Genomic DNA, 24137 nt, shown 5'->3' on the forward strand with positions numbered 1-24137 from the left:
TGATGACTGCTAAAAAGTAAAAAGGGAACATCCCTTTTAAGAAAAATTCATGTTTTTATTAAGGAGGAATGTTATACTGAACAAGAATCCATCTTTTCTCCTTGCAGCTGGAACAAAAAGTAATTGCCAGTGAGATTTTTAAAGGTAAAAAAGACAATTACCCTCAGAGTGTTCCGAGACTCTTCATCAACACTCGACTGGGTGAGTAGGTGTTGTGAAGGTTAACAGGAGGGATTCACCCACGCTCTTCTTGCCAGAAATTTCTTTCTGACCCCCCCCCTTTTGGTTTTAACACAGGTAATGAAGAGATAAATGCCAAAGTCCTTCAGGCTTTAGAAAATGAAGCAATTAAGGTGAGATGTGTGTCCTGCTGCTTCTAGGGCTACGCAGAAGAGCAGATTAGGTTTCTGAAGGGAAAACAACAAGAATTTTACATTCTATTAAGCTTGTAATTCCTTAGCAGAGGGGCTGTGGTAAGAACTGATGGCTCAGAAACGTGATTTGGGGACGCGGGCAAGTTTAATTACGTCGATTAAGAATGGGAAGGGTGGCAGCTGGAGAGGAAAGGAGAAACCTGCCCAGACTGAAAGTCAGGCTGTGTTTTTCAGACAGCTGTCGACATCACATTGTTATTCTGAGCTCTTGGGCAACAAGGGGCTGGGGCAGAACAGGGAACATTCCCGGTTTACCTGCCCCTGGCTGGAGCCTCCTCCCCGCTCGCTGGGCTCGAGGCCGGGCAGGGAGGGTTGCACGGCTAACTCTTATTCCAGTATGCAGTCCCTGTGATCAAGTATGACCGGAAAGGATACAAAGCGAGAGCGCGGCAGCTGCTGCTCACCCAGAACGCAGCCGTCATAGTGGAAGAATCCAAAATCAAACAGCGGATCGATTACGCCAACCTGACAGGTGAGAACGGTAACGGAACTGGGGTTCGGCTCCCGGGGTGGTACCCAAGGCGGAGGTTGACGTCAGTTACAAGAATAGTGAGGAATAATAAAGGGCCAGCTTGTCTCTGTCCTGGGTAAGAGTGGAACTATCTGCCGGGGTCCCTGGGGGCACCGGGGCCGTCGCTGCCTTCCCGGGGCGGCTCTGGAACGCGGACGGGAGTCACGGGGCTGTTCTCTGTTTCAGGCATCTCCGTCAGCAGCCTGAGCGATAACTTGTTTGTGCTGCACGTGCGCTGCGAGGACAACAAGCAGAAGGTAGTGGGACGCATCCAGTGTTTCTCCAGTCACCTCTTGGATGAGTTTTAAAGGCACAAAGAGCAGCGGGAGGGAGGGCACACATGGCAACGCGTGTGGAACAAACTCCACACCCGCTCTGAGCAGCATTTTACTAGTGTGTGTTTGTGCAGAGCTGGGGTTCACAAACAGGATTGGTGCTGTTCTCCCCATTACTGGTCCCTCAGCAGTAAATTAACTGTCACAGGGATCCCCACGGAGAAGTGTTTCACCGTGCCAACCTCTGGGGACTGTTCTGTCTCCGTCAGTATCAGCAGTTCTGGGCTTCTGGCCCTGCAGAGCCGTGATCCTAACCCACCGTTTCTTTTCCCTGCCAGGGAGATGTTGTCCTTCAAAGCGACCACGTGATTGAGACGCTAACCAAAACCGCCTTGCAGGCAGGCAAAATCAACAACGTCAACATCAACCAGGGCAGGTGAGTGAAGCCAAGCCCCTCGCAGGGGCTGCCTTGGTTTTCTGAGCTCTGCTGCAGCTTTCAAGTGCAACAAACATGCCTATAAAACATCGAAACGTGCTAAGTACATCTTAGCTGAGGCTCCTTTTCCTTAACAAGCTGAGCTATCGCAGCCATCAGTACAGAGGGTAAAACCGAGCCAGAGGAGAGCTCACACTCATCAAAGCTGTTCTTACCTTTGTTTTGCAGCATCAAGTTCACGGTGGGGCAAGGCAAAGAAGGCATCATTGACTTTATCTCGGGCTCAGAACTGCTCATAGCCAAAGCCAAGAACGGCCATCTAACAGTGGTGAGTCCCGCGGGGTCACAGACCCACAGCTGGGAATTAAACTGACCCTGCAGCAGCCGCCCCTGCTGCGCGACTTCCTCGCGGAATGCCCTGCCCTGCCGGCCTCTCCCCTGCTGGAGCTGGCATCGTGCTTCTCTTCCTGCAGGCAGGAGAGGCTGCAGCCTCCCTCTGATTGCATCACTTTCCTTTCCCCTCACCAAGTCTCTCTTTAGAGAGTTTTTCTCAAACCATCCCCAAGGCGGCTTTTCCAGTTTTTCCCCTCTCTCCTCAGCAAACTCTTGTACCTCTGTGCTGGGCAGGGGTGGTTCAGGGGGTTCAGGGGCCTCCTCCGACTGCGCTGCCAGGATCTGCTGCGGTTTCCAGCTCCAGAGCCAAGCAGGCTTCACTGCAGTAACAGCTTCGTTCCACACAGCGTTCTCTCTTGCCCTTGAAAGATGTTGAGGAGCCAAAATTGTTGTGGTCTCTTTGTTTTCAACACTTTCTCCCTTGTCCGTGGTCTCCTGCAGGTTGCTCCTCGCTTGAATTCCCGATGATAAAAGGTGCCACCCTGACAGGACCTTTTCCTCCACCCGACTGGCCCTAGAGAATGGGCTGGACGTTGGTCCCAGCAAACCCCCCTCCTTCCTCGCTTCGCTCGTTTTATTGTTACCAAAGACCTGCACTTTTCAGAAAACCCACAAACTACATCTTGCTTGTCTTAACATGAACGCTCCGAGAGGCCTTCTCTTCTTACCTTAGTGGCCACCCCCCGGGTCCAACGTCTGCAGCCGTGGCTCACGGACCGTTCGGCTGAGGAGCGGGAGCTCTGCTGGAGCACAAGCCCCAGTGGGAATGACCAAACTTTGTGCTCGTCATCATCACAAGAGCACAAGCGGAACACAAAGAACTCTGCTGCTTCGCCAGCCAAATCACTGAGATGCCAAACTTTATATTCAGAAAGAATGTTTTATGAAGAATTTTGCTCGGAGAGGTTTTGATGCTTTGTGTTACAATTATATTAAAGCCATATTGTGTAAATGAGTAAAACCTGTAAATACTTTATAGCTGAGTATGAGAGATGCACTACAAGAAACAGAGTTGACGTGGAAACGTTTATGTTTTAGATTTGGATCTTTTGTTGCTTTTGGTTCACTCATTTTAATGTATTTTAAGGTATTATTAACCTGAGCAACCCACCATGTAACTGCTTTATTGATCTGGATCCAGAGACTCTTACCTTTTTTTTTTGAAGTCACCTGCCCCATTTCTTGCTCAATAGGGATATTTTTATACTGCAGGAACTTTTTCATACCCACACAGCCAACCAAACCTGCCAGAGCTTCCCACCTCTCTGCCACTCTAGGCTAGAACTGAAACCCGTAGCCCTTGGCCACAGGCCTGGCCACCTTGTGCCTGCCTGGGGAGTCACCGCTGCCCCGTCCCCCCAGTTCAGAGCTTCTTCCTCTTATTTTCAGCTATAACTGGAAGTTTGAGTTCCCACAAGAAGGCTCCACACGGTTTAGGGGAGTGCCTCTCGCCACTGCCTTAAAGGGGGAGAGATGGCTCGTTCTGAGCGCTGCTGACAGCTCCCTTGCATGGAAGCACCTTCCCCCATGAGCTGCATCGCTCCACCCCAATTCCAACCCTGCTCCAAGCCATGTGGTTTTTGAGCACTAACTGGTCTGGGCCTGCCTTGCAGCGGCCAGCACTGAGCACCTTCATTAACAACCACATGGCCACAGGGCGGGCAGCGAGGTGTCAAACGCTGCTGACTGCAAAGCACCAAGTCCCAGACCTCAAACAGTGCATTTTGCACTCGACTTGCCTTAGAACACAGCAACAGTTACAGCAAGCCCCACATAAACCATAACCAAACACGCTGCCACTCCCGCAGGATCGGATCAGTCCCCACTTTGGTGTCTGACACGCTGCAGTTACCAAACGCTGCCCCGGCCTGGAAGGCTGCGTACGCTGTGGCCGGCCCTGCACCCCTGTATGCTGGAGTGTACGGACCATACGATGCTGTATGCGCTATGATATAATCTCTTCAAGACTATGCTAAATAAATTTTTACAGAAAACCCACACCTTGCCTGCATCATAGAATTTGTTTCATCACATTTCATCCTCCCCCGATACATCTCACAGCCCTACAGAATCACTCCGGTGCTTGGGACCAACCTGTCCGCAGGGAGAGCGGCTCAAATACTGCGAGATACAAGGAGCAGAGTGGGGAGCAGTGTTCCTAGACAGACACGTCTGGGACACCAGCTGAGGAGGGGGGACAAAGGTGCTGCCCTTCTCTCTGTCCACACAACCAGACTGGAGGAGGAGTGCCGTAAGGGAAAGGTGTTCTGCACTGAACAGAGTGCGGAAGAGCTGCTGGCTCCTCCAGCGGCAAAGCAGGCTGTCTGCCAGGAGGATGTACTACTTACGATCTCACTTTACCTCCTTTCTGAAGGACAATGCTTTTACTTCGCTTTCTCTCTGCCTCTCTCTCTCCAAATGTTCCTATTACAAGCAACAAAGTGAAGTTATTCTTCCTGAAATAACCAAAGTATAAAAGAAAGTCATAGTGATATTTGGCATTTTTAATTTAGGTTTGTTTTATTTAAGTTTAATGTTAATTCCATGCTGTGTTTCAGTAAGAACAATACAGATTCTGTATCTGTGGCTCCAGTCAGATATCCAGTAGTACAAATTAGCTTCAAGTTACACATACTGAACAAAAGAGGTTGAGCGAGCGAAGGGAGATGGGGAAAGGGGAGGGAGAAAGAAAAAATATTGAACACGCATGCAGGCTTATCAATGCCACCTTCAATGCTAACCTGCTTTGAGGAAAAGTAAAGAACAGGCAAGAATGAGCAGCCACGGATTGTTGAACTGTTACCAGCACCATGATTTTCAGCAACGTTTCAGCAGTTTGGAAACTTGTTTTTTATACAGTAAAACCACTACAATAAATGTCCCAATGCAACCTGTAACTTCAATCTAAACATCCAATTAAGTTTAAACATTGGTATAAAATTCGGTTTAAACAGTTATAAAAAAAGAAAAATGCCACCACATGCGCACTACCTCACCGTCACGAATCTCTTCCCCTACAAGTCTAAACGGCCTTCAGGTGCAGCATCCACCGCGAAGGGCAACCCGGCCACCTCTGGCAGGAGACAATACAGTAATGCTGAAAGAGCCTTACGCAGTCCTGTTAGTGTCTTAAAGAACCTAAAAGCTGGCACCAGTAAAATCCACAGAAATTCACTCTTGCCTTTAAGAACTTTTAAACTGTGTAAAAAAAAATAAAAATAAAGAAACCCAACAGGGCAGGAACCTAAATTCTGAGACCCAATGTAAAAGTCAGATTTGGTGGTTCTCAGAGTGACACTGAGGGGTTTTGTGGGGAGGGGGAAGGGTGGTCAGAGATGGGTTCTCTTGTTGGCCTTTGTGTCTCACTGGTTTTCATCTTCCACATCCTGCAGCGCTTCTTTATTCTGTTCTTCACCTACGGAAGTGTTTAAAAGTAAAGACGTTAACTTTTAAGAACGAGACCTGCAGGATGGCTTAACAGGCATCTAGAGATTAATAAATAGTTTCATGCAAGCACACACGCTCACTCCCACGCTTGCGTAAATGGCACACACGCACTCGTAACAGCCAGTCCTGGAGTGAAGCGTTCCCATGGAAGTTAAGCCTTGTAATCATCACCTCAGTCACATTTCAGAGGGAACTGGAGTGCAGGACGTTAGCAGACGTTCTCTGTCCTAAGGACAAACAACAAACGAGCCCTTCCCAAACGTGAGGCTGTGCACGGGACCAGTCCTGTTGGCCAGGAGATGAACAGCCGAGACAGAAGTCACCAGAATGGCTGTAGGTCAGAATGTACCTTCCCCAAAGCCTCATCTCTACTCAAGAGCGCACTAAGGCCATCTCTTCACTAGCTACAGAAATGAGACCAGAACAGTGCACAGAAACTGAACTTTCTTCTACCCAAATCCACTCAAAGCGACAGGAGTGAAGTCGTGCAGCCTGTTTTATAAAATAACACTGATGGCATGTATTATTAAAGGTACCAAAAGGAGCATGAATAGGTATCCCTACTTCCAGTCCAACACAACAAGAAACCCTAAGCCTAAGGTTATTCAAGGAAAATGCTTTGGTTTAAATTAATTTCTCTTGCAAAGCTGCCCACTGGGACCTATCCAACCCAGCTGCGACATGCAGTGCAATGACAGTCCACCCAGAACGACCCTGCAGTCAGTGTGCAGTTTCACTCAGCTGCCCCAAGTGAGATGCATGCAACGCCTCTGCACACCTCTGTCCCACTTCTACTGCAACACCAAGAGTTTTGTGTACTTCAGCTCATGCCGTAACACACGCGCGACTAAATTGGTAAGAGAAGCTGAGAAATGTTTTCTCTACAATTATCCGTAACCGTGTGGGATGGCAAGCTCTTAAGGGCAAGAAACAAAAACCACCCATCAAAGGGGCTGCAATAAAATCCAATCAAATGAGACCAATGACTCCCAGCAGAGTCAGAGCCTGCTCAGAGCATGTCCAGATGCAGGATTATCAGCAGAACAACACAAGGCAGATTTTGGAAGAGGTGGCCGCCTAGAACACAAGACACCTGACATTCAACAATAAGACTACATTTAAAACTACACCACAGATTATTTAAGAGATGAAAGCAGAGGCCCTAACCCAGGGAGATGATCAAGAGACGATCTGAGCATGCTCCAGCCAACGCACTTAAGCAAATACTCCTGTACCAGGCAACTGTGAAAGTACTTTTCATGCCCAAATATTCTTAATATCTATTCAGGTATGCAGCTCAATTCCCAAACGTGTAAGTTACTTTGGATCTTAGTCAAGCGCGCTGCACCTGGGCAGGGATAACAGGTCACAGACTGATAGAAGATTGCTTAGCTCTGGAATGGAGTCTGAGATTCAAGCCATTTATCAGCAGCAGGAGTGAGAGAGGCAAGCACAATTAGTGATCGGAAGAAAACTGACGCTGCAAAGTTCATTAAGCCATGACAAAGACTTACAAAGTAGAGTGTTTAGGAAATGAACAGTTGGACTTTCCTTTAGGAATCTAAACAGCAGGAAAGAAGGGGAAAACAGGAATCATATGAAGACGACATTACAAATGTGAAAATAAACTAAACAGCTCATCTACAGGATGGTTAAGAGGTACAGTAAATGAGATGGTAAAGCACAGAAGCTGAGGAACACCTGGTTTTAGAAAGTCATTCCCTACAGCCCGCACTGAGATCAAAACAGGCAAAAGCTTAATGCAAATAAACAAGCTTTTTCTGAATGTTGTTTCAAACCCAACATACTTTAAAACAGGCCTCACTTTCTCCTTCCACATTACAGAGGTGGCCAGCTCTTTTCACTTGTCTCTCCAGGACAGTTTTTGCAGTAGAAAATGCGAGTTTAATCTTTCTATAGAGTATTTAATTCGGCACCAATAAAAGGCATAACTCAAAAAAGCTAATTTATACCTAGTATGGTATGTGAAAGTGCAAGAGGAGAAAGTGTATTCACAACTGCCAGCGGTCAGTGAACAGAATTATCACTGTCCCACCCTCATGGGCTGCCAGGGGATACACTCAGTGTCTGCTCTGGCAATAGCAGTATTGAAGAAAGTGCTTCAAACATCTCTAACAGCAAATCAATTTCCCCACACTTTTTTTTTCCCAGTAACAAATTATTTTACAAAATTCCTTTCCTTTTTCCTCTACTCTTCACAGAAAGAGCAAGAGATACGCAAACTACTGTAAGGTGAAGTGACTCACATGATGGCACTGAAATGCCAAAAGAAATGCTGAGTGACCTGACAAAAAGAGGAACTAGATCATTTGCAATACTTCCTCCTGCACTGGAAATTCGTGGCTGGTTGGAATGATGCCCATTTCAACAAGCCATAAGAAAGGAAAGCACAGTTAAATGAAGTCACTGCTTTTAAAATAATCACAGGTGACTGAACAGCCTGAGGGGGAAGGAAAAAAGTAACTATCAATCAATGTTAATAATTCCACATCTCCTTCCTTCAAGTGAGAGCTGAGAGGCTTCTCAGAGTCAACGAGTGTCACCCCTATCAACTTATCCAGGGTTAAGAAAGGACAGCAGTTCAAGAAGATCACTTATAAGGAAAGACAGAAGTACAACACCAAACCATCTACATTTTCGTGCTCTGTTTTCTGGGCAGAGATCAGGGTCGCAGCACTTTAGAGCAGCATTTACTCACCATCACCCTGCATGTCTGAAGTCCATAGTGTCAGATTATCACGTAACAACTGCATGATAAGTGTAGAGTCCTTATAGCTTTCTTCACTCAGTGTATCCAGTTCTGCAATAGCATCATCAAAAGCTGCTTTTGCCAACCTGTAAACACAGAACAAATCAGAATTAACCTATGTTGCTAAGCAGAATCCAGAAGAACTTAGCAAAAAACCTTTCCAACGAACTGACTTCAAACAGAGCAAGTCTCCAACTACTGGCGCCTGGTGTTCCCATTGAAGAAAAGCAATTATAGAGGTAGCAACCCTTTCTGGCTTGTTCGGTATTTACGTAACTACCCATCTTCCCAGCCACCACATACCTGCAGGCACGATCAGGAGAATTAAGAATTTCATAGTAGAATACAGAGAAGTTGAGCGCAAGTCCTAAGCGGATGGGATGTGTTGGTGGGAGTTCTGTCATTGCGATATCACTAGCAGCTTTATAAGCCACCAAGCTATTCTCTGCAGCCTCCTTCCTGTCATTCCCTGTGGCAAACTCGGCCAGATACCTATGGTAGTCCCCCTTCCTGAAAACAGAAACAGCAACAAGTCAGTCAGCCTTGTCTTCCCACCAGCCACAAAATTAACAGCTTAGTACTGAACCTGATGTTTATGTATTCGCACACGGAAGACTGCTGCTGAATTACTGTCTAGACAACAGCACAGCAGTACCCGAGTGAGTTTTAAATCATCAGGCAGGAAAAAGTTTGGGTTCGCTGACTTTTTTGCATTAGTACAGACAATCATAACATCACCTCCTCCACTACCAGAAAGACAACTGCATCTCATCTAGACAGGATTTTGATCTGAAGGATATGGTTAATCCAGCTACTCTTGACTGTTTCAAGATGTAACCTGTGCTTCCCAAAGTACAAAATATGTATAGAACTAGCAACTACAGCAACACACCCCAAGGCCAAGTTTCACGTGATAATACATTCTGGAAAACATTATCATTAGCTGCCTATCTAGTCTTCTTCTCTATGAGGAGCAAACAGCCCTTGCAAAAACATAATGAAGCAGGGAAGCAATTTCCACCATTATTACCTCAATTAAAGAATTAAAGTTCTTACATGTAAAAGCTGTACAATGGATAATGTTAAGTTCTCATGACCTTTTTCGAAACAACACCTATCCAAAACCACAGGATCAGGACACTAACACCTCAAAGGTGTCCAAACACAGTGGAACTGCCCTCTAGAAAGTTACTGTGGGTGACTGGACAGACCACATGTGCACAGCTACTTTATTTCTGTCTCTAGTTCAGGTACAGCCGGAGGCCCTTGACTCAGAAGATACTTACATTTTGTAATAGAAAACCTTGGACTCGCCAGTGTTAGCCGCTGGAATGAGGTGTTTGTCCAGTACATCCAGAATGTCACAACAGATTAACTTCAGTTCGGTCTCAACCTATTAAAACAAAAAACAAACCCAAAATGAAGATAGGAGGTGAGGTCAGCACATCAGACTAAGAGCTATCTCACAAATATCCAAATATCAAACAGGCAGCATCATAAAAATCCAAAGAGGGGAGAGAACAGAAGAAAACACAATTCTGCTGCATCATAGTTGCGTTAAGCAACTGTTCTAGGTACTGAGCTGACACACACAAGAGGCAAGTGCTGACGTATGATGAAATGAGTAATTGAGTAGTGGAATTAAAAATTCCCAGCAAGACACCTTGATAGCCAGTTGCATTAAATTAGTGGCAGGATATAATTTCTCACTGCAAGGCTTGCACAACTCCTAATTCCCTACATTTCTGATGCTGGAAGGTTGCCCTAAGGGGTAAAGGGGAAGGGAACAACGTGAAGGTAATTAATAAAATCCACTAAACATCATTACTTCCCAAAGTTAAATGGCACCTTCAGAACAAATTTCTAGTGGCTACTTGCAAAGCAAGGCTCTAACAGAAGAGGCTTAAGACAACAGTCATGGTTTAACAGAACAAAACAAAGATGTGACACACACACAATGGTCAGCTATGAAAGGAAAATTAACACCAGCAGACACAGACTTCAGAAGCAGGCAAAAAAGGCAAAGAGCAGTAACTCAAACAAAAGCAGAAATCAAAAGACTAACATGGAGATCTGTAGCAAAAGAAAACCGATTTATTAAAGCCTTGCTTAAAAACAGGCACTGGATTTTACAAGTCAAAATTGAACACAGTCACATCACCTTTATTTTTTGCTAATTTAGACTACAAAGCACAGTCTATGAGGCTGGGTTTTACCACAGAAGTTTCACACCCAAAAGCAAAGAAACTAAGCATACCCAAAAAAGCCAAAACCTGTCTTTCAAGATCACACTGGTTGGGCAAAACCAGACTTGATCTGGGCATCCTGCACAATCCACAGCAGGAGTGGTTCATTAAATGCAGACAATGAGGTACTGCCGTTCTGTGAGCACCCTGCAGAACCCTTCCTAGCTACTCTGGCTCAAGCTACTTTTATGAACTATGATGGTTTTCAAGCAAAAGCATCAACATCAGTTTCAACAAACTATCAGGAACGGCACGTCATGGAGTACATGAGCAGGCCAGCTACCAATTCCCATCCTCCCATTCATGCAGTTCCCTCTAGTTCTATATTTAAGCATTTTACTTGCCTTGTAATATTTTTATCACACATAGCTCCCCAACTATTTGGGTGTGTAACCAACATATTGCCTCAAAAGATGTTCTAGATCCAAAATGTGTGTTAAATTGTCACATAAATACACATACCAATTTGTTCAAAATGACTCCACAGATTTGCAGAAGTTCCTTTAGAGAAATTAATCTATAGCAGATTTCATAGATGACCAATGTCAGAAGGACCTAATGTTCAGAGGAAGGGTTAGGTGCTGTACTTGAAGTTATGTGATAAACACTTAAGGAAGTTGCTGAAATACGGTCCCTGGAGAAGAATTTATTTAATGTATTCTTGGGCTACAAAAGCTATAAAACCTTTGGCCAGCAGTCAGTTCCTGCAAACTTCTTTCCTCTTGATCCTCTTTTTCAATGACTTCTTTTGCAGAGATCTTCAGCAAAACTGCAAAGAATTAAATCAGTTTCTAATCCTCTTTTGTTGAAGAGCCATACATGTACAAACTTCTATTTCATCTCAGAAAGACCTGTTTCAGCTTTGCTTAAAGGATCAGTCACACACGTTATCAGAGATCAGCTGCTGTCCAGAAGAGTGTAAATGGCCTGACCAAGCTTAGTTTTAAAAGATTTAATACTGATCAAGTTGATTAAGAATGACACACACAAAAAAAAAGCCACAACAAAACCCTAAAAGCTCCTTTACAAAAAGGATCTGTTCCAGACAGAGCAGCTCAAAAAGCTCTGCAAAACAGCAAACCAGCACAGGAGCCCACGCTAAGCCTGCTCAGAGCATTCAGAAAAGGTGGGATGAGGGTCTATCACCATTCCAGCTCTAAATACGACACATGGTACTACAGGCTCTGATCACAAGGAAAGCCTGCCCGCCCTGGTGGATGCATAGAAGCCCCCACAATCCACCCTGCCTCTTTATTTTAGTGGTAGTGATGGCTTAAATCAGATTCCAGGCTGTGTTCTTAGCTCTGCAGATACAGAAGCTCACAAACCACACAGTGATCTAAATAAGGAAACTTATTAGAAGCAACTGTACTAGTTCTTTGACCTGTTTTAATAGGTAGCCCCCAAAATAGCTGCACCTCACAACTGAGGTGCAATATGAAACTAGAACAGTAAGAAATGGTTGCTAAAGCCTGTAACCTCCCTTCCTTCCCAAGACAGACAGAGACAGAGCACTCATATTTATGCCAATTCAGAGCCAAACCCTTCTTAAGAATAGAGGCAGAAGAAAAAAAAGCCTTGCAGCAGCCCCAGAATCCAACCCAAGTTGCAAGTCAAAGCACTAGAAACACACATTTTCACACACCACAAATACATACCAGTAAGAGGAAGGTGAACACTTGCCCTGTGCTATTAGGGGTTTGATTTTACCACAAGGCATACAGCATTTCACCCTCTCTAGGATGAAGAATGCAAGTGTGTTCTCATTTACAGAGATGCAGTCAAATGAGAAAGCCAGGGGCTCTACTTCTGCATATCCAAGGCTGCAGAAAAGCGGCCTGTCTACGAAGGAAGTGAGTTAAGTGGCATTTTCCCCCATGGCTACCTGTGTTTTGCTACATTTATCTTAAGTGGCTGGGATAAAAGCACAACCCGGCATCCCCCATCACTCCTCAGTATTGCCTAGCGTGTGCCTCAGACACCACATCATCCCTCGAGTTCTGCCCCAAGACATACTGGCGAGGGGCTCAAACTCCAAACACTTAACAGCCACTTGTAAATTATAATAAATACCGATGTAGACCAAAACTGTCAAATTATTACTTTCACATAAACCACCAGTCCCATTTCAAATGGAACTGAACTCACCAGCTGAGCCAGGTGGTCCCTAGTTCTGGAAGCAGGCAAGAAAGATGCTGGTTCTCTCCCACTCCCTTTAAACTTGGCCTGTCAGTCCCCATACAGTGGTTTTGGCTTTGCTTTTCTTCAGCCTTTCAATCAAGGCTGGGAATGGTCTCCCAAAACCACTGAACTCACTCTGAAAGACACTGCAATAGTGAGTACTTGTTGACAAGGTGAGCATAAGAACCTGAGCTCGGTGAGCCTGCACAGGGCCTTGTTTCTTCAGAGAGGCACTGAGCAAAGCAACAGGGCAGCTACGCTACTGCACCAGTGACAAACATCATCCAAACCTTCGCAATATGTTCTTCAGGCCCCCACCGCTCCCACGCTATCTCACCAAACCCATCTACACTCTCCTCTAGCAGGTTCTAACCCACAGTAAGTCTCCCAACATCTACAAACAGGACTTGGTCTTCAGCTGCAGACAAGCCTCTTCAAAAACTCCAGCCAGAGCCGACCAGACACACCTGGTCTTTCTACAGTATGGAACTACTTTACCTTTCGCCACAACTCTTCCACCCAATGCAACTGCAATGCTGCTCCCTTTAAGGATTTCTCAGCTGAAGACACTGTTGGCAGGTCACTGCGCGCCGCGTAGCCTACCTCTCTCTCAACAGGCAGACGCCCCAAGGACCACACACACCTATTTCCTGCACACTGGTCTTGCTCTCTTTCAAACGGAGATGCACAACACCTTTTTTGCAGTCCTTTCAAAACCAACAAGAAAGCATTTTCACTATTAAAGGATGTCTGGCAGAAGGTAGCAACTGCCCACAAAACATTGTGCAAGAAGAACTAGAAGTACACAATGTAAGACGAATTTAAACAATCAGCCAGCTACTGTCTTCTTTTATGCGTTCTCTTAGACACCCATCAAGAAATGCTATTTGGGACTGTATGAAACTGGCAGAGCTTCACCCAATCAGCATGCCAGCACAAAATTAGAAACTCCCAACTTGAACAATTCCAGGGAGCAACTGAAAACCCATGAGTCACTAGAAAGTAGTCCAGAGCCATTCCTGGGAGAACGTTTCCAAGCCAACATCATTTCTATTGGTGGTATATGAATCGGTGCCAGGTGATATAACAGACTGCACTGTTTCTCTGGAAGTGAAGATGTGAGCCATGTGGAAGCACTTGTCCCCAGATAATGAGGATGAAGCCTCTGCAGAAATGTGAGGGATTTAAACAGCACGGGAGCATGCCTGCTCCAAGCTAAACCATCATTTAAGGAAGGCGGGAAAGAGGGAACAACAACTTGCTGTTCCAGCTGAAGGTTTCATTAGCCCTTACTGATCGAAGTCAAAGCTTGCTCCAAGTTCTCCATTTTAGGCAAAGCTGCACACACTGACTAGACTCAACATGAAGTTATGTGCATCAATTTTTCCCCTCTCAAGAGGGAAAAATAACAAGGCCCTAGAGGTTGTTATACACACGATTCACCACCAGGATGACCATGATATCTTAATGTCCCCCATCCCCAGGAGTGCTTTAAATAAATTGATTGCTTAACTGCTACCATCATGACTGACCACCTTAGGGACAGAAAAAAGTTAAAAATCTACATTTTAGCAATTAGATGCTGCCTCTCTCAGCACTCACATCAACATAGGCAGAGGCTATCTGAGCTAAAAACAGCTCCATACAAGACTGAGTAGTCAACTATTCCTCACGGTCACTCAACTGCTGAGCACTTAGTTTACACGACTCCTGCAAAGCTTTCATCTGGGGGAAAAAGGAGCAAACCAAAGCCAATGTATATTGGCCACCACAGAGAGAAAAGTCAAGGTAAAGGAGTCAAAGAAAGTGGCCGTTTGGCTTTACACTGCCTGTCTTTATGCCAAGATGAACACTGAAGATGCTTCCCCGCTGCCATTTCAACTAACCATTGGCATTTTGAGCTCTGCAGGACAGACTGCAAGAGCATCCGGTGTTAAAGCCTGTAAGATCCAAAGCAACCCTGAGCAGCAGCAGGAGCTTAACAGCCAAACACCTCTTTTGACATGGCTAATCTTTGAAAAAAAAAAAAAAAAAAAAAGTTGCTTGTGTAATTCAGCTGGAAGGGGAAAGAATAAAACCTCCTGAGCACGTGCAGCCTGAGCAAGGGGGAAGGAAGCAAAGTGCCAGCAGAGTTCAATACTAAGCAGATACACTGGAAGAAAAGCCATCCCCTTCTCCTACAACTCTATTACCCAACCTCCCCCCTTCAACAAGTACATTTATTCTCCAGACAAGGAACAAACTTCATCCTTTCAATACTGTCACTATCACAGGTCACCACGCCGCAGGCAGTCTACGCTAGCAGGGCTATTTATGCCAAGGGTAACAAAACTGGACTTTTAAGTGGCATCATGTCGTAATACCAACAACATCTTACCATTTGCCGATATTCCCGAATCATTTTTAACTTATCTTCTCCACCTTTGTTTTCTTCTTTCTGTTCAATGCTGCTGATTATTCTCCAAGAAGCTCTTCTGGCTCCAATCACATTTTTATACGCAACAGAAAGCAGGTTTCTTTCTTCCACTGTCAACTCCACATCCATTCCAGCCACTTTCTTCATTGATTCAACCATTTCTAGGAGGAGAAGGTCAGATAGTTATTCTCATTGCTAAAGGATCTTTCAAATCATTCAACAGAAAGTGTAAATTAATAACAGCTTAGGAAAATAGGCTCCGTCCTCCTTTCATACACTGTTATTCCTCGCTTTCATACCAAAGCGTTCCAAAGAAATCAATGAGCATGTGCACAAAGGAAGTGTCTGATGTTCTTTTAAATGCATTTGACAAGAATCCCAAAAAAACTATTTTATTGGTTTTGATTTTGTTTTTTTTAAGAGACAAACAAAAAAGCAAGCTTTTAACAGTGGAAAATTATTATCAGTACAGTCCTACAGGAATGCGAGTGCTTCAAAATCCCTCAGAAAAGGCAGTGAGAAAAACACGTGCAAACATAAACTGCCTTTCAGAGCAGTAAGAAGAAAATGAAGAATTACAGAATGCTCCACTGATTTGTCACCTGAGATGTAATGGGGTAACTAACAAAATAATAAAATCCAGCTTTGAACAGATGTAGAGCTGTGAGAGCACTGCTATTAGGGAAACAGTCAAAGTTCCAAGAGGAACCACAGAAGAAAAATTAGGTGCCTGGAGAAGTAATTAAGTCAACCTGAGCAGCCCTACCTACCCAAACCAACCAGTTCTTTACACTGAAAAGTAACACACAAAATAGAAATTAATTTATATTTATAGTTTAAACCTTTTGAAAAGGACTTCTAAATCTGAAGTGAAAAAAAATCACTACTAAATATAGCTTTCCTATGTGCAAGCAGAAGCAAATGCTAGAACTTCTTAAGGAAGGTTAGAATCCTTTCATTACTCAACCACATCCTGACTGCTTGTCACCCATTAGAAAAATAAAAGCAGAAAGTGTTGAATGTACGCTGAATGAGAGCCTAGCACCTGGGAATCACAGGTTTGTCCTGCCATGCAGTGCTTTGGTTCATTCACCACTTACCTTTCAGCTTCCAGAACTGGTGGGAATCCCACAGACTGCAAATAAGATTACTAACCAACGAGACCAAGCCCCAACTATCCCATCAACTCAACAGGACAACTGTTTCCTAGCCAGCTGCCAGGCAGAGGGGCACCAGAACATCACAGTGAGCCTCTGCCAGCAGTACAATGCTGTGACCAGGCTGTGTCTCCCTTTAAATGATGCCTCTCTGCTCTGTGGCCTAGTTACCTTGCCCACTCATCATCCCTCCCCCATCATTTCACCTCCTCACATTCTCCTCTGTCCTGGCAGCACAAGCGATGGGGAACTCATGAAGCTTAATTGTGAGTTTCGGCACGCGGGGGAAAAACTGGCAATCCTAACAGGCAGAAGCTATTTCAGCAATGAGACATCTCAGGCTCGATCTTTTTCCTGGCAGGACTACGGGATGTACTACAGCACTTCTACACAACTCCTGCCTCTGGATGAAGGCAAGTAATGAATAAACTTAAGAGCTTGGGCACTACAAAATCAAGAGGACAGCATATCTGTGTGTTCTATATAGAAACCTATTTCTATACAAACACAAACCCATATACGCTTGCCAAAAGAACAAGCATTTTATATTCTAAGCACAGCTTTACCTACCTGGAAGACTCCACAAGGAGGCGAAAAGCTCACAGACCATTCCAGACAAACAGCAAATCTGCAATTCTATTTCAGTAAGAAGCATCACTGCAGTAATGACAGCTCCCTGCATACACAATTTGGAGACGCTTCTACTGCATTGTGGAAAAAGCAGCATTATGCTTCAGAAAGACAGATGCAGTTTAAATGGTTAAGTTCCAGTCTTCCAGTTGAGTGTGGCTGTCACTATTACGCTACTGCCAGATCATGCCACCATCAGAGCAGGAAATCATAAAAACGTAAGAGTATGGAAGAGTAGGGGAATATTCTGGAGAATGCCATGCTTGGCCTAGATTTATATCCTTCCCTAGACATTTGCTGTTGGTTGTTGTAAGAAATATCACAAAAAAATAAGACTTTTGGCTATGAGGTATTAACACTTGTATATTCTTATGGGAAAAAAGGCTGAGGATCAACACAACTGCCTAAGATTCGACAAAATCATTGAAAAAGGGCATGGGCGTTATTAGTTCCTACATTCTACTACCATGATTAAGATGCTCGGCTCCTCTCATTGCAAACATTGCTGACTCATCTCCATCCCCTGCGATACAGAGCAGCAGCAGTACGACACACACAGCGTGTAAAGCACCAAGGATTTGGAGAATCCTTGCCTGTCCAAGCACTACGCCTAGTGGTACCTACAAAAGACTCACAAAATTGTCTGGAACATGGGCTGGGATTCATTTTTTTTTTGTTTTAATATGAAAGACAAAGATTATGTCTTTCTCTGAGCTACAAAGCAATGGGGAAGTTTACAGTGTAGAGAAGTGCATGTTTGATAGCCACGGACTAGAGTCCAATCCACAGACCTTGTACAGAGGACACAGCTGAGAAAGAAACTCACCAGGTCCCAGAATAATGAACATCTCTTCACCAGACAAAGATGAGAAACTTTAAGTACTCAATGGTCATCATACTGAAGGCTCAAATCAGAATGAACCTTCAGAAAAGCCAGAAGGTGACATTCTCAAATACTACGAAGTTAACAGTAGCAGAAGCACAGCACTTCAAAGTTGTGTTTTAAGTGTAATCCTTTCTATTCCCTTTATCTGAAAGGAGTCAAGCAAACTAAGATCTTCAAGCTTCTAAGTTACCGCTCAGTATCTATTTCAGCATTTCAAGAGCTAAAAGCTGAAAAAAATCATGCAGTGTGATGTAAAGATGCAAAGAACACAGCAGAAAGAACAAGTCTTCCCATGTGTGTTCACTACATAAGATTGTGCACCATGACCAGCACACAGACAAGACTCAGTACAAGTACTAGTCTTGTACTTTTGGTATGAACAAAAGGTGATGAACAACTCAAAATAAAGCCTGTGATCCTACACTGTTGTGTATAACCTCTCAGTTAAGACTTCAGTACCAACAGCAAACACAAAGTAAGGAATATTATGCCAATTGTTATGAAGGGTTCCAACAGACTCTCAAGAGGAAGGACAGCCCCATTAACATAACACCCACAAGAGGTAAAGTTAACAGGAATTGTATAAAAAACCCCAGTGAGCGGGTATATGTGTAAACATTACACTGTGGAGCATGGCTGCTTGCAACCACGAGTAATGCCTCACAAAGCTGCGACACTTTGAATGAGTCAAGCACGTGGACAAGGAAGAGCCTGTCTGGATTCCCAAAGGCATGTGACAAGGCCCCTCACCCAAGGTTCTTTAACGAACTCGACTACCATGGGATATAGGAAGGGAATTCCTCACGTGGATAAACACTTGGTTGAAAGACACCAAGCAGGGTATGAATGTGAGACTGAGGCGTTTGGAATGGAGAAAGCTCACCAGTGGCATCACAGTAATTGTGCTAAGAAGCAGGATGACACCTGCAAGTGATCCAGAAAAATGGAAGCAAAGAGTACATACTAACTTAACCACAGCAGCAGACAGCTAAGAACAAACACAAAGACAAAAGAAAAGCTGAAGAAATAGGGGCTAGCATATTTTCTTCATGAAGTGATGACTGTAACTGAAGATTAATGCCCACAGATTCATCTTCCCTAGAACTGCAGGCCTCCACCTGGCCACGTGCACCATCGCATTCACTATAGTCATTAGCTCCAAAAGCAAGCCAAGAGAAGGCAGGGCTCATCTTTCCACACATTAGGAACTCTCCTTCTGAACATGCTATTCCATTGCCTGCATTAGTCTTTTCTATTCTCTTAAGACACCTTGTATGTGGTAAGTGAGACTGAAGAGATGGTCAAGCCTGCGCAGCAGCTTGCAAGCAGCCAGCCTTCCTCTCTATCCCCACTCAGTGACGCCAGTTCAACTCTTCTTTGACCTCTCAACTGGCCGATTCAGGTCATCAGCTCAGAAAACAAGGGGGAGGGGAAGGGGGGACAAATCCTGCTTATAATTTAGAGAACTGAACTGGCTCCAAGGGTCAGACTGGAACCAAAGTGAACGTTAAGATCCAGCCCGGCCAGAAAGGACACCCCTCTTTCAACAGGGACTTACCAGATTAGTTCACCCCACTTTGCAGCACTAGCACTGCACCTTAGGTTTCTGAAAACATAAAATGAACTCAGCAATTATGGTGTGTACACCATAATTTTTACCATTTTTCATGTGCTTGAAGCCCCCTGCGTAGATTCCAGGCAATCAAAAGCAGGGTGCAACACCTGAGGTACTGAAGATTGACAATCCTATCTTAAGCTCCCTACGCAGAGCATGCCACACTTGCCACAAGGCACAAGTTTTATGCAAATGAGCATAAAAGAACCTAACAACTATATTCCCAGAAATTAAGACAATGAATAGGCAGAGCAAGGGAGGGGAAAACCACCACAAACCCATTTCACCTCATCTAAGTCACACTGTATGTAAATCTGAAGTCGTATAGATCAAGGCCTGTAGTACTAAGTTGCTGATTAGAGTATGTGCTGATGCCCTACCTTGTGTCCTAGCATCTTTCTCATCTGATTACAATAAAGATGTTACACTTTGCTCCCACAATGAAGAATCAGTTTTGACATTCAGCAGCAGTCTACAGGAACATTGATAAACACATTCTCTTGACATAAAGAATTCAAACTTTAGTGAGGTAATTTCACAAATAAACACAATGTTACCTACCCCAATTGTTTTCCAGTAAAAAAGACAATGCATGGTATGTATCACTCCATGAATAATAGTCTCACTTACTGTTTCTTCAAACATTTCTGACAAAGCTTCCTGGCATTTCGAGATCTGTCATGACACGCCTAAGCAGATCCATGAAGGCAGTTCAACACCCAAATCTCTTAATATTTCTAGGGATCAGGGCTTAAGTGCTACTTACACTGCAGAAGAACCTAGAAAGTTGTCCCCTTAATCTGGGCCATCGTGCTTAGGATACAGACCCAGATTCCCTGCAGTTCACCAGTACAGCTTCCAAGACTCTGTGAACTCCCTAAGTGGGTCAGGTAACACCAAAGTGGCCACAGCTGGACGCCCACCCTCAGCTCTGCTAAAAAAGCCATGAAACGCACACAACAAACAGCCCACCACTCCTGAAGTCTCAAGGAGAAAGAAGATGGGATAGAACTTAAAAGTCTCCTAACATGAAACACAAAGAATTGTCATTCTAAGCTCATATTCAAGTTACACAAGAAATTTGTATTCCAAGATATCTGCAGACAGTACTTACCATCACACCATTTAATATCTGCCAATAGTAATGCCAATAGTTTTAATTGTTTCAGCTGAACAAGAATACAGAGTTAAATGATACAGCACCATCTCCAGTACATCCTCCTGGTCATGGACATGAAGATGGATTCAGAACAGCTAGCAGAATTAGAGGGTGAACCTCAAATCTGTCTGCCCAACTCGATTCCAACAAACCTGGGCAGTCTAAAAAGCATAGCACTGATTTAAACACAACAACTTTAAGCACAGTGCTCCCTGCTAAGTGATAGCAGCCCCATCATCATCCATGTATTATGTGATGTAGCCTAAGAAGTCTTTCACATTTCAAGGAATCATGAAGGTTGGAAAAGACCTCCAAGAGATCACTGAGTCCAACCAAGCCAGCTTGTTTTGCAACCATTCACAACACTGGCAGGACAGAAAGTCCACCGAGAGCAATGCTGCACCAAGGCAAACCCTACTGATCAATTTTTATTAATTGCAGGAAGTCAGACTGCTTTTGCACTGCAGATCTCTGCAATGGGACAGGGAATGATGACTTTAAAGCACAGCTTTATTGCTGACTTAAGAAAAGTCCAGAAGGACAGGCACACCTCAAAAGCTCCCAAAGATGACAAATCCCCCATGATGTCGGTCCAGTATGCAACTTTGGTTTCCACTCAGACCAAAGCCAACACTTTCAGTTGCACTGACTCATCCAGACCAGGTGGAAACACCTTCCCTCCCTGCTCGCCAAACCAACTCCAGGAATGCTGCTGGAATAGGGACTGGGGGTCAGGGGGAAGGAAACACGCCTTCCCATCTCACGCCTTTTAGGCTAGGCAGTAAGATACTGAAAAAAAAAACACTAGAAGCCCCAGCAGAACTTGCACACTCACTGTAAAATATGGAACTGCATGCTTCCCTCTGCCCAAGTCAATTAAGTTATACCCTCATATCTGTTTGGGGTTTTTCGTTGGGGTGAAGGCATTTTTTTCTGTTAAGACCTTATAGTTATTCTGGAGACTGACTCCTCTCATTTAGCACAAGTCTTAGTTTTACCACATTTTGCTACGAGAAGGTTCATTCACAGAAGGGACTTTCTTTTTTTGATGTAGTTTTTATTTTCCTCCCAAACAATGTATTTTCCAGATGTCTTGTAATAGTGCTTTCAGCAGCTTTCTACGCAGAACCCAGTAAAAATGTCTTTTGGTGAGAACATGGTCATGTTGTCCATGGAAATTACGAACAGAAAGTACGTGGAGTGTCTTCCTATTTCTAAATGAAGTGCATTGCATTCACACTTTTTATGTACAAGGGTATTCATTTCACTTTAAATGAATAAATGTAAGGTTTTAGGGCATAAGTAGGAGTCCCAGAGGAGCAGCGTCATAGAGAAAATTAAAGGCCCTTTTTATTATATGGAAGGGAGTCACACGGTGGGGCTGGGCCGATGGTTGGGCTGGACGATCGTACAGGTCTTTTCTAACCTTAATGTTTAAAGAAACAGTAGCAAGACAGACATTTTGAGGGGCGAGAGACACCACCCAGGACGGCCAGACCCTCCCCTCTACCATTTTTTTCCCCAGAAACGATCAGGCCCAGCTGGGGGTCTCAAAGGGGAGAAAAAGGACAAAAAGGCAACGCTGTTAAAAGCAAAGCGATCTGCGATCACCGCTGCCACACAGCGAACGGTGCGCACGTCCTTTCATGAGGCCCCACGGCCCCGATCCCCCCGGGGCGAGAGCTCTGGCTGCGGGACGCAGAGGGGCGGCAGCGGAGGGGCGGCGCCGCCCGCCCCGGGGGACCCCGCGCCGCCCGCAGCCCCTGCCCCCCCCACCCCGTTCGGCGGAGCGGGGTCCCTTTGTGGGGCGTCTCCCCTACCTTCCCCCCCTCAACCCCCGGGACGCGCCCTTCGCCGCCGCCATTTTCCCCCCGGCGCCGCCGCCGCCCCGGCCCCGCCCCGGCCGCCCGGCCGCCCGCGGCCCCCCCGTGCCCAGCGCCCCCCGCCGCCTCCGGGCGCCCCCGCCGCCATTTTGTGTGCGCCCCCCTCCCTCCGGGCCTGCCCCCCCCCCGCTCCCCGTCCCCCCCGCGCGGCCGCCATTTTGTGGCCGCTCCCTCCCTCCCGCTCCCCTCGGCCTCGCCCGGCCTCGCCCGGGCGCCGCTCACCGTCGTAGCGCTCAGCCTGCTCGGCCAACTTGGCCTGATAGACGAGGTCCTCCCGGTCGTCCATGTCGTGCAGGAGGGGGCGGCGTCGGGGGTTGCGCGGGGCGGATGGAAGCGGATGGGTCTGGGGGGGCCTCAGCAGCTCCGAGCTCGCTGCTCTCGGGGCAAATATGGCGGCAGCACCGCCTCCCCCTGCATCCGGGCACTTCCGCGTGGCGCGCGCACGCGCCCCCGCGCCCCCCCCCCCCCCCTTTCCCTCCTCCGCCTCCCATGGCAACGGCGTCTCCTTGGCAACGGGCGGGGCCGGGGCCCGCGGCGCCGGGGATGGAGCGGGGCCGGGCAGGGGCGGCCGGGCGGGGGCTCCCCCTCACGGGCCTGTGGATGAGCCCCCCCCCAGGCGTTTATCCGCGTTCTGTTCCTCCCCAAGGTCTAATTTCAATGTTATTCTGCACTTCACAACTGCCACAACTCTTGGTGATGGGCAGCTGGCTCCTGGCCTGGCGTTGGAGATGGGGAAAGGCTGCAAAGAGAGGATTAGAGGGAAAAACAGCTCTGGTCCTCCCAGATCGGCCTGACACAGCGCGTCACCATCTCCAAAGAATGAACTGTGGGGGAAAAAACACCGTCTGACAGAAAACACGCTATAAAGAAGCACGTTATCAGAGGGACGTTCTGCCTAACTTTCAAAAAATACAGTTATTTAGATGAAATCTATTTCTATTTTAGCTTAAACAAAAATAATTCACTTTTTATAATAGGAACTACTCATCCCCTGCGGAGCTGCTGCGAGGCGTCTGGGCGATGGGGGTGGCGGCTCCCTCAGAGCACCTCGCACCCCCAAGGGAGGCGCTTGTGCTGGTGGAGAAGGACCTGGGGGAGCTGCTCGACAGCAGCTGAAGAGGAGCCAGTCATGGTCCAGGTGGCCGAGGTCACCCCGTCCTCCATCAGCCACGAGGAGCAGGGCTGGGAAGGCCACGCCGTGAATCCTGGGTTCAGTTTGGGCCCCTCGCTCAGAGGACATCGAGGGGCTGGAGCGCATCTGGAGGAACAGAGCTGGGGAAGGGGCTGGAGGACAAGTTCCCCCCTGTAGGCAGAAGCAAGACCAAGAGCCAGGAAATGTCGTTTCATCACTCCTCACAAGCCTCTTTCGAAGCAACAATAGACTTTACTCCCACCTCCTCGACTCAAGCAACTCATCTCACTCCAGAAAGCCACCTTGTTTCAAAAAAAGCCATAGTTTACTGGTTGAATCATAGAATAACCAGGTTGGAAGAGACCCATCGGATCATCGAGTCCAACCATTAAGAACCATTAAGAGAAGCCAACCATTAAGAGAAGTTATTTAGTCAACTTGGTTTGCCTTACTTCTGCAGTGCTATGTTTAATTGCTTTCATATAAGCCTGGCCAATTAACAACGCCCATACCCACAACTCTATTTCTAGGTCACTAGATGCGAGTGTTCCAATAAGAGCTGATTG

At 46.0% G+C, this 24137-nt stretch overlaps 2 protein-coding genes across 5 annotated transcripts in view; one reads left to right on the top strand and one right to left on the bottom strand.

Annotated features, from left to right (window-relative positions):
* MYO1C (myosin IC) overlaps positions 1 to 2659 on the top strand; it is a 49867-nt gene extending 47208 nt beyond the window's left edge. For all 3 annotated transcript variants that reach the window (XM_069874100.1, XM_069874098.1, XM_069874099.1), the window contains exons 26-32: positions 108 to 201; positions 298 to 353; positions 771 to 906; positions 1132 to 1202; positions 1559 to 1656; positions 1885 to 1984; positions 2491 to 2659. In XM_069874100.1, coding sequence (XP_069730201.1) covers positions 108 to 201; positions 298 to 353; positions 771 to 906; positions 1132 to 1202; positions 1559 to 1656; positions 1885 to 1984; positions 2491 to 2517 — 582 coding nt within the window. In that variant the 3' untranslated portion in view covers positions 2518 to 2659. The remainder of the gene's footprint in view (positions 1 to 107; positions 202 to 297; positions 354 to 770; positions 907 to 1131; positions 1203 to 1558; positions 1657 to 1884; positions 1985 to 2490) is intronic.
* A 1884-nt stretch (positions 2660 to 4543) lies between these two features.
* On the bottom strand, positions 4544 to 22856 carry YWHAE (tyrosine 3-monooxygenase/tryptophan 5-monooxygenase activation protein epsilon). Of its 2 annotated transcripts, XM_069873720.1 has the most exons (7): positions 22662 to 22856; positions 15071 to 15270; positions 9553 to 9659; positions 8570 to 8776; positions 8216 to 8352; positions 7011 to 7057; positions 4544 to 5464 (listed from the first exon to the last, which is right to left on the bottom strand). In XM_069873720.1, exons 1-6 carry the CDS (start codon positions 22723 to 22725, stop codon positions 7050 to 7052), a joined length of 723 nt encoding a protein of 240 aa, XP_069729821.1. In that variant the 5' UTR covers positions 22726 to 22856; the 3' UTR covers positions 4544 to 5464; positions 7011 to 7049. The 2 variants fall into 2 exon arrangements, with proteins under 2 accessions (XP_069729821.1, XP_069729820.1); XM_069873719.1 differs by lacking the exon at positions 7011 to 7057.
* Between the last annotated feature and the right edge of the window lie 1281 nt (positions 22857 to 24137).

This window comes from Phaenicophaeus curvirostris, chromosome 21, assembly GCF_032191515.1.
Source record: "Phaenicophaeus curvirostris isolate KB17595 chromosome 21, BPBGC_Pcur_1.0, whole genome shotgun sequence".
In the NCBI taxonomy this organism is placed as follows: Eukaryota; Metazoa; Chordata; class Aves; order Cuculiformes; family Cuculidae; genus Phaenicophaeus; species Phaenicophaeus curvirostris.

Bases quoted from the DNA above. Each gene is read 5' to 3' on its own strand.
- YWHAE (XM_069873719.1), bottom strand. From the start codon at position 22,725: ATGGACGACCGGGAGGACCTCGTCTATCAGGCCAAGTTGGCCGAGCAG. The intron at 15,271-22,661 runs GTGAGCGGCGCC...TTCTCCTCCTAG, and splicing joins GCAGGCTGAGCGCTACGACG to AAATGGTTGAATCAATGAAG. The intron at 9,660-15,070 runs GTAAGATGTTGT...TTGTTTTAATAG, and splicing joins TTCGGGAATATCGGCAAATG to GTTGAGACCGAACTGAAGTT.